This window comes from Strix aluco, chromosome 4, assembly GCF_031877795.1.
Source record: "Strix aluco isolate bStrAlu1 chromosome 4, bStrAlu1.hap1, whole genome shotgun sequence".
Lineage (NCBI taxonomy): Eukaryota > Metazoa > Chordata > Aves > Strigiformes > Strigidae > Strix > Strix aluco.
The window spans coordinates 34257186-34267205 of NC_133934.1; the positions used below are offsets into that span (position 1 = coordinate 34257186).

Here is a 10020-nt window from a genome sequence, read left to right on the forward strand (position 1 = left end):
AACTGGAACATTTTACTTAAAAGGCTAAAATGACAGATCTTTTCAGTGGAACCAAAGAGTTTATCTGGGAACTACTATAATAAAAAAAAAATTACCTGTTCAGATAAAACACACATATCAGTGTTTAATAGTTTCTTAAAGAGTTGTTGACTAGCTGATGAATAGAGTAGAATTTGCTGTCTATTTCAAACTAGTGAAAAGACAAAAACGTAGAGCAAGTGTACAGTGTGTTTCTAGTTAGCAAGGAAGAGTAAATTAGCCAATAAGTTATGAAGCTGATGAGTAGAATTTGTTTTAACTTGTTTGCACCTTCCCCAATAGACTTCAAACCAAGAATTGAGTAAGACTAAAAGCAGCGAGATTTTGTCATCAGAACAAGAATCTGCTAATGTTAAAGGTAAGCCCTGTATGCACTTCTACATGAATTTGCATACTGTGAGAATTGCCTTGGACAGTGCCTGTGATATATGTAATTAAGACGAAGATGATCAAATTTGCAAGAGTTTACTGGGCTGTTTCTTTTCATGCAGCTGTATCAGTTGACTAGATATTTCTATATTGATATAGACACAGCAGACCTTTTAAAAAGGAAACCTGGAATCATCTTAGCTAGGTAGATGTGGTTTTAATGCTTGACAACAGCATGAATTTCATTTGTTTGTTGCAGCCCTTGGCACACAACTGTAGCAGAGTTAATTTGTCTGTTACAGTATTTAGATGTTTAGATTTGTCTAGTAGTTGCTTTTTCTGATACTACCATTTACTAGCAATCGAAATCACTTTATATTTTAAGGATTTATTTCTGGGAGTAATGCTGTGTTGTAACTGATTAAGAACTGAGAGATCATTTTCTGTCAAAAGACAGAAAACTACCGGGTGGTATGAATGTTACTTCTAATCTAACTGTTGTTACCACCTTCTTTTCCTGTGTTTTTCGTTGCAAATACTGTGTTTGTTCTTGGTCTTTTTTTTGTAGATTAAAAGCCGTATTTGAGTAGATCCTGTGTTGCACAAGACTGTGGTGAAATGATAAGGAACTTACTGTTCTGTATCATATCTCCTTATACCTAGAATGAATATTTTACAGTAGGTCATATAGTTCTGGAAGTTGGGCTTTTTTAAACCAAAACACAACTGTATTGTCAGAAATTTTTAAGTCACATACTGTCTTGTGATAGTTGCTGATACTTATATGTGAGAGTACAAATAACTGATGTTTTATTTTAGTCAGTTTTGTGTTGATCTGAGAGACTCTAATTCACTTTCATTAATTATTTGTAGCTTTGGATCATAATTTGTAAAAAAATCATCTGGGAATCTTGCATGCTCAGAATCTTTTACTGTCTCTACCTAGTTAAAATGTAGTTTTGCGGTTTTAGGTGAACAAGATGTGGCTACAATTTTGCCTCATTACCTCAACGTCATGGAGAATGCACCACCTTTAACAGTCAGTACACCAGAATCCTTTATAACAGCTGGTATGAAAACAGAAGAATCAAGCTCATCTTTACCAGTAAATGAAACTCAAACACTAGATACAACATGTGTAGGAAACAAATCTGCTGCAAGTTCTGAAAGTTCCATGGCTGGCAGCCCAGATACGGAGTCACCTGTGTTAGTGAATGAATATGTACGTATGTTTCAGTTAATATACATCCAAGAGAAATGAGAAGCTTTTTTTCTATTTCAGTATTATTTCTAGTTTCCAGTCTTGTTCAGTTTTCATCGCAGATTTGATATGGGCATTGTTTTTTGATGTACTTTATAAGAATAGTCAAAAATCTAGTTTTGGAGTGAAAATAAAACAAAGTAGCACTATTTTTCTAAACGTCATTTTTTATTAACAGGAAGCTGGTTCTGGAAATGTAAGTCAAAAATCTGATGAAGATGACTTTGTGAAAGTTGAAGACTTGCCCCTTAAGCTTGCAGTATATTCAGAGGTATTTTGCTATTGTTTGTGGGATGGCTGTTTAGAAGTGCACACCCTAAATCTCTTAATTACTTAGACAGCAGTAAGAATTACCCAGAGTTTTGAGTTTCACTTTATCTGTTACAAAGGCAGATTTAATGAAGAAAATGGCAACAGAGGCCCAAACCAACAGTTTGTCTGATGAATTACTGGATGGAGGTGGAGCTCAAGATCAAGAATTAGTAGGAGATGCCCAAAGTTTGAAAGAACCTGGTAAAGATTATTTTTTAAATCCTCTATACCTATTGGGAAAACACTCTGGAATGGTCTAGAAACATCTTGTTATCACTGATAGAAGCAAGCAGTTATCATGATGCTGAAAGAATATCTTTTTTTTTGTTATCATGCATTTGAAAATGATGTATTGATACTGAAGGGATCTTGCATTCCATTCCTCCTATATGCTTCTGTTAGATACACTGGCTAATAAAGTCATAAAAATTAACATATGTAAAATGCATGTTATAATGTAATGATTTTGAAACTTATTAAAATGGAATAGTATTTTTGTTGCACAAGCTTGGTTTTAATAATACTGTGCATTCTAATTGCTATTATCTGATCTAATAATGCTCAATATAATTTGCTGACAGACTGGTCAGTGGTTTTGTATTATAAAAGTTCAAGAGACTTTTCAGAACAGTAAAGTATCTATTCAGGGAAAATAAAATTATTTTTCATATGAAGCATATAATGAGGTAAAAAAGATCAGTGTGTATGACAGCAATAAAAAATTGTCACTTTCATGAAACAGTATTTATGCAGCTGCAAAAACTTAATGGTAATGCAGGTCAGAAAACTTTTTTTTGACATTCATGTTGTGACACAACTTATGGTATTAGAGGCTTATGTTCTCTGGTTAGGCTTGTAGTTCTCCAGTGGAGGGTATAGTGACATATATAAATGCATGAACTGGGTATTCTGATGGTGGTAGTTTTCTGCTAGTGTAGCTACCTATAATTCTTCAGTGTAAGCTGACAAAAATGCTTTTCTTAATGCAGCTGCAGTGACAGCATAGGATTTTCCAAAATAGAATGTGAAGGAAGGTGCATCTTTCCTTCCATTTCATTCTCTGCCCATCACCATTCTGCTTGTCACAGCTATGCTAGCAGAAGTCTTGTGTCAGCATCATCAATACTGATGCTTACACCTGGTGTGGGAGCAGTCTAGCTAGGAATGCCATGGCACACACAGTTGGTAGCTAGCAACTAAGCCATTCCAAATCTGTGTATGGGGGCTGGCTGTAGTTGTTCAAGTAAGCCATGGCTCAAAATGCTTGTGGGGAAAAAAAGGTGAGGATGAAACTTTTCATCAAGGTGCTTCAGTGGATACTTATAAGGAGTTGAAATGCGATCAAGAGCTGTTTGATGGCTTGTAGCTGTAGGCAATAATGAGTATACTCTTTATTTTACAGAAACTTTTGGAGCTCAAAGTGCATGAGAATAACCTGAGGATACCTGCATTTATAAAATCCATGTATACAAATGCATATGGAAGATCAGCACTAATTTCCCAGAATTCTGGAAGTGTATAAAAATGTAAGATTTTTAACACACTGCCTCTTAGGATAGGTATGCTAACTTCTGCCTGTGGCAGTTTGAACAGCTGTAACTGAATTCTCTTCTATTCAGTTTTGCTGCACTGTTCTCTTTCTGTCTTAATCTTTTTTATTTTTTATTGTGACTTGTTTAGTAATTTTAAAATTGTTCAAAATGGTAGTTTCAAATAAAGTTTGGACTTGTCTGTAAATTTCTTTGGAAAAATGTTCCTGTGGCTTATAAAATGGTATGCACTCTGTTGTTGGAAGTTAACTGACATTAAGTGTTGGCCTGCTTGTAAGCAGTTTGTAACTCCTTCAGAGAAACAATGCTAACTTTCCTGGGACAGGAAACTCTTGTCTCACCAAGTTCCCCATCTTCTACAAGTATGAGGTGTAGACACAGTACATACCTACATGTTGCCTTTATAGCCTAGAGTATAGCCAGTCTGTAAAAAAAAGGTTCCTGTTCAGGGCTTGTGGAATTAATTTCTATCAGCACATTTATCTGAGGTGAAGTAAATATCCTGGGTTTGTAGTTAACTGCAGAAAAAACAACTTTCTGCATTTTCTGTTCTGCATTTTCAAGGTGCAAAGGGATAAACCTGTCTGAAAATTTTAGTATCCTTTCACATGTAATGCTTAAAATTGCTGCAATTGAAAGCCTGTAGAATCTGTTCCTAAAGTATTTGACTTTGAAGAGTTTTCATGTAGGAGGGAAGAAATTTTAAAAATTACAACTAATATTTTAAAAAAAGTTAAAGTCAGCACCTAATGATGTCTGATGGCAAAGGCAGAATTAGGATTGTAGAAAAGTAGATTGGAAAACTTGAACCAGACTAAAAGTTTTCTTCACTTCAGAGTTACTAATAACAGTAAATTATAAAATTGAGTTAGAAATAGCTTGTTCAGCATACATGCTGCATCCAGTTTACCTTAAAACAGATGGCTTTTCTCAAAGTAGTTAAAAAGCATTGGTCATCTTTAATTCAGGATTGTCTTCCTTTTGAGGTTAGTGTAATAAATAATACGCTGTGGGAGACAGTGAAGCTTAAATACGCCTGAAGTTTGAATAAAATGTGATCTTTCTGTGATTTTTTTGTTTTGAGTGTCTCCAGGTTTTATGAGTGAATTTTGAAATGGCAGATTACAGTTCCATGCCTCTCATCTCCAACAATAAAAGTACATCAGAGGGTTTGAAGACAGTTTAGTTACTGTGCAGGCTTTAAACTCATGGTGATACTGTATGCAGAAAAAAATTTACAAGTTAGAGGACAGAGGATATACATTGTGACAAAGGCAAAACTGTGAAAATGAAATAAAGAATCATTTAGTAGATCAAAAAGGACATTTTCATAAAGTAGAACAAGAAGATCTGTGCATAGCTGAGACAAGTCTAGTTTATATGGTAAATCATTAAACTCTCAAGCTCCAGAAATAGCATGCCATTCCTCAGTTCTTGGCCTGGAATGGTGTTCAAGGCACTGGAATGGTATTTCTTTGGTCATACTTGCTCTCTGCCCTTTCTTTACAGACTGGTTGAGGTTGGTAGGGACCTCTGTAGGTCACAACCTCCAACCCCAATGCTCAAGCTAGGCCACTTAGAACCAGTTGCACAGGACTGTGCCCAGGTGGCTTTTGAGTATCTCCAAGGTGGGAGACTCTACAACCTTTCTGGGCAACCTGTGCTGGTGCTGTCGCCCTCACAGTAGTGTTTCCTAACTTTCACTACTACTCGTGTAGTTCAGGTCAAGTAGAATGTGTTTCTCCAGTGGTAGTAGAGGAGATCTTGCTTAAAAAGATTACAGGAGAGTGTGAGAATGAGATAGAAGCAGTATCTTCTGCTTGATCCATTGCTTGCTTCCTTACCCATCTAGACCAAAACAAATGTTATATTTACTGTCCAGTATCCATTGCACACTTCTTCACTCTAGGGACAGTTCTGTGGAGCAGTGAATACAAAGAATTCAGAAAATTATTTTTAAGATGAAAGTTAAGAGGCCAGAGCTGGTTCTCTTCTATAGGTAACATGATTTAGTAACAGTTCTTCCCTCAGAGGGAGATCACTGTATAACACCTGTCTGTTACTGTTGTACAGTGAATGACCTAACAATACAATGGAATGCACTGGTATGGAGTGAAACCAAATCATGTTGGACTTTGACTCATTTTCACTCCTGGAGGTATTTGTTACTTCTGGGAAGAAGGCAAAATAATTGGTTTTTTTACAACAGATTGCAACACTGCCTTTGAAACTTTATTTTAATCAGATCCCAATGTATCCTGAAATGATTCGTGCTCCAAAACTAGTTACAGCATTCAAAGTCTAAGGATTAAGACAACAGAAAACCCATAATAACTTGGGTTGCTTTTGCTGCAATGCTAGTATTTTGAACTGTAGTTACCTACTACAGGATTGCTGTCTGCATAACAGCAAGGAGTTCAAACAAAACTTAACCCTTCAGTGATAAACTTTGAAGAACATAAGTTAACCTATTAGACTAACTGTCTTATTTCAAAAAAGCCTTCACCCTTTATATACAAGTTTTATATTCATACAGTATTTATTCAAAGACAGACTGGAATATTTCTTGCCCCACTTTTATATAAGCTTCTCTCTCTTCATTTGTCATGAGAGACACAAGCTCTGGATTTTCACTAACTTCATCATATGAATGAGGCTGACCAGCTACTATTAAAATAGGACCTTGTGTTTCCTGTTCCTCCTCTTGTTTAAAGTTGCTGCCTGCTACTTTCATTCCTGCTTTTCCGGAGCACTTGGCATCTTCTTCAGACTCGCTAGTATCACTGCCTGATTCAGGTAGCTTGCTTTTGACAAGAGAAGCCTGGTCTGTGCTAGACAATGACTTGGATTCATGGATCAGAAGAGTCTTGATGATGTCATTATCAGTGTTGGTTCCTTTAACACTTTCTTCAGAAGCATTTACTCCTAATACACAATACTAAGTGTTAGAGGTATCAATAGTTTAGAGTTCCCACAGGCATCCTACAGAAATTATTTTTTTTTCTACTCTGGATCTTTTTTACCCACACTAGCATTTTCTCAAAAGTGCTGGCATTTCCAAGAGCTTTCCACTTTAAAAATTACCACTAATGTTGCATGGTTAGAGCCAAAAATTTCAGGACCTGGTACCTGACCTCTGGCTTTAGGAATACTACCTAAATCAGTCTAAAGACTAGTTTTGAGAAACTAAGATCTGATAGCCACTAGTGAAGAATTGAAACACTATTCTGTATGCTAAACCAAGCTCACTAGATTTTCAATAGGAAAGCTGTATTTAAATGCACTAGGGATGCTGAATTTAAGTATTTGCCAATGCTTAAAACTTACCAATGCTATTGTTGGTGGCTGTTGCTCCTTCCACCGTGCTCTGTGACATCCAGATAGGTTGCTTTTTAGTTGCTTTTTCTCTTGTTTTCTGCTTGGTCTGAGAGTCTTGCATATCAATAACTAAGTTTTGGGTGTACATGTTGCCAAAAGAGGTACTTCTATCGGCCCATTTTTCAGGTTGGCTGCGTGATTCCAGCACACTTGAACCCACCTTCTGATCAAAGCTGAAAGAAATGTCACACATTTTGGACAGGTTAAATTCAGTCAAGAACCCCCTATTTCTCATTCAAAAAAAAGAAGACATAAAAACCATGTTTTGTCAGCAGACTGGCTTTAACAAGTGCTCTATATTAAAACAACTTGGATTCCCTGTTACTTCATCTCAGAGGCAAGTGGTTCTGAACTACTGATTTTTGCACAGGTTCTTCAGTAGCACATCTCTGGATGAAGCACACTGTGTTACTTTCTCACAGAAAGCACAATGAACATTAGCTGAAGGAGAAATCAAAAATTAATACAGCAAAAAATAAAACTATAAATGCATAACTAATGTAGATATTATAGGCTTCTTCATTAAGCAGCTGGCAGTACTGAACAAAGGAGAATGGAGTAAAAAGTAGGCTGCAAGTTCAGTATTGGAAAGATTTTACAACTGGAAAGTTGTGGGGTTTGTATGGATCAGAAGTTCTAGGGTTACATTTATACCTTTCAGATAATTCTGGTATTTCTGTTGGCTCAGGCTCCAGCAAGTCATATGGCAGAACAGTATCTTCAGTCTCACGCAGTAGCACAAAGATAGGTTCCATCTGCTCATTGAATTTTGCTAGCAATGTTCGAGCATCACGCTTAGGAAGCGCTGAGGCATCTTCCTCTACTTCAGTGTTGCAGTAAGTGCAACGGAAGGTCTCTGCAACATTATCCAAATTGGAAATGCTCATGTTCATAGGACACAAAAGATCAGCAGTACCTTGTTAAGAAATCTACAGCCTGGACAATTACCAAAATACTCTGACTTTATCCATTTGTTCACATTAACTACAGGAACTCAAGTTATAAAATCAAGCTTTTTTTTTTTGAGAAGGACTGTTATTCACACACTTGCTATGCAAGAGAGAAATGTCTATATTGGGGGGAAAAAAAAGACATGGAGTATCATCATACCGTAAGGTTTATTTTTTTTCTTCTCTGATCTCATCTCTTAGTTCATAATGTAAGGAAAAAGACATTTGCAAGCTTAAATACCATCTTATTTTAGTTGTTCAGAGTTCTAAAGTTCAAAAAGACTCATTTAAAACCAAAACATATGCTAAAAACCTATATTCATGTCTTAAGCAAAAAAAAATTAAAGCATATTCTGTTAAAATCTATCACCAGCCTCAATGTTTGCATTTCAGTAACTTGACAAAGTCCCTGCATTTAGAACAAAGGGATGATTTTGCTAACTGACAGAACTCTAATGTCACCTTTGACATTTCCAGTTAGTCATATCAAGTTCATTCTCCCTGGCTCTGGATGTTAACACAGTTGCTGTGCTTAGAGTAATGTATTACAATATGATGCCATTTTAACTCATTTTGAAAGAGTACTCTCTATTTAGTTACTTTGATTTTTAGAGAAGAGAAACACGCAAGCTCTGATGCCCCTTTCTGTGGACATGTCGTGTTGCCCTGGGAGGAGCCTACCCTTCCCCATTTCCTGCACAGGACTGACAGAAGGCCTCTCCTCTGCTGCCGGGCTGCAATGCGCTTATTACAGCAAGTGGCTGGAAATAGTTTTATCCATCTTGTCCAACTCTTGCATTAGAAGAATTGAACACGTAAATGGATTAACTAACACATTCAGAACGGAGTCAAGTGAGTACTGTATTCTCATGTCCGTATGAGGGACTCACAAGAATTGGATGAGTAATCTTAAACCAGGTTAAGCATCTTGTTCATAGCAAAGCTGTAGGCTGACATCAGATTCCCAACCCCAGTTTATATATTCAAGATTAGAACAGGCCAAGCAAGAGGAAAAATAGACAGCTTTTTCTCTTACTCAACTCCCAGCTTCTCCTGTCCCAGGCCCTTGTCCACCAGCAAACAAGAAGTATATCTTAACAAACATGCTTTTATTGCAAAGTTCACACAGGAGCCAATTTTGTGCTATCACAGTTATTCTTTAAGATAAGAGCAAACAAATAATCTAAGCAACATACCTGTAAATACATCGAAGAGCTGATTGACTTCCAGGTCCGTGTAAGTGCTGGAGCAAGATGGACATTTAAAAGAGGACCTGGTAGTTGCATCCCGCTCATCTGCTTCTATTTTCCGGCGCACATGATCCAGTTTGTATTTTACCACATCCACCAGCACCTTGTAATTGATGTAATAGTAATTGTGCCTTGTGCTCTTCCCATTAGGCCCCGTTACAACTCGCATACGCAGCTTCACAAGCTTGTCTGCCTTGAGTGTGTTAAGGATAGCACGCAGTTGCTTATGCTCATACTTGAGCAACTGTAACAAGTCATCCTCTTTCACGCAGGGGTAGCGGATCAGTATATCAAGGGCCAGAGAGTACTCTACTCCATAGAAACCACGCACTATATATTTGGCCAGGCGCTTTAGGACTGCTGGGACCTCTCTGATAACGTTTTGTTCTTCCATCAGGAGCTGAACCACTGTTAGAAAGAGAAGTGCTATACAACAAACAGAAGGGAGGTGAGCTCTAGGAACCTTTCTTAGTGCTCACAGGCAGGTACAAAGTAGGTCACTTGCTGTGCTGCACTTCTGCAACAGTCTTCACTGACTAGATTAATGTAAAATCCTTAACTTGCACCTGGGGATGGGAAGGTATCAATAGATATCAAAGATTACCTAATCTTGAAGTACAATGATTACACCTGAAATATTCAGGTCCTCATGTGTAAAATCCCACAGAAGATACCTAGCAAAATGGGTTACATGAAGTTCATACAATCCTCTTTACAGAAGACAGCACAGTTAACTTGCCTGTCTAGGTCTGCCTGAGGTATCTGTTTTCATTCACAGCCAGCCAGTGTTCTGAAGTGAACATTGTGCTCAAAAGTAAAGCTCAGGACACAAGCTGGGCAAGAAATCTTTAGCTTAGCTCATAACAATACATGAAATAGATGATACTGTATCTCCCTTTGTGGCAAAGCCA

At 37.2% G+C, this 10020-nt stretch overlaps 2 protein-coding genes across 17 annotated transcripts in view; one reads left to right on the forward strand and one right to left on the reverse strand.

Moving 5' to 3' along the window:
• Positions 1–3718, forward strand: part of PCM1 (pericentriolar material 1) — a 45218-nt gene extending 41500 nt beyond the window's left edge. For 15 of the 16 annotated variants that reach the window (XM_074822664.1, XM_074822670.1, XM_074822667.1 and 12 more), the window contains 5 exons: positions 322–397; positions 1380–1630; positions 1848–1940; positions 2059–2182; positions 3384–3718. In XM_074822664.1, coding sequence (XP_074678765.1) covers positions 322–397; positions 1380–1630; positions 1848–1940; positions 2059–2182; positions 3384–3409 — 570 coding nt within the window. In that variant the 3' untranslated portion in view covers positions 3410–3718. Of the gene's footprint in view, positions 1–321; positions 398–1379; positions 1631–1847; positions 1941–2058; positions 2183–3383 lie in introns of those variants that run through there. The other variant, XM_074822676.1, reaches the window with a different exon arrangement.
• Positions 3719–6070: 2352 nt separating this feature from the next.
• Positions 6071–9584, reverse strand: LOC141922784 (general transcription factor IIE subunit 1-like). The gene is made up of 4 exons (XM_074822682.1): positions 9056–9584; positions 7564–7765; positions 6859–7082; positions 6071–6456 (listed from the first exon to the last, which is right to left on the reverse strand). Exons 1-4 carry the CDS (start codon positions 9501–9503, stop codon positions 6071–6073), a joined length of 1260 nt encoding a protein of 419 aa, XP_074678783.1. The 5' UTR covers positions 9504–9584.
• Positions 9585–10020: the final 436 nt, after the last annotated feature.

Excerpts from the sequence above, each read along its gene's own strand:
- LOC141922784 (XM_074822682.1), bottom strand. The coding sequence starts at position 9,503 with ATGGAAGAACAAAACGTTATCAGAGAGGTCCCAGCAGTCCTAAAGCGC. Across the intron at positions 7,766-9,055 it reads GCTCTTCGATGTATTTACAG|AGACCTTCCGTTGCACTTAC; the intron begins GTATGTTGCTTA and ends ATAATGTTGCAG. Across the intron at positions 6,457-6,858 it reads AGCCACCAACAATAGCATTG|GAGTAAATGCTTCTGAAGAA; the intron begins GTAAGTTTTAAG and ends ATTGTGTATTAG.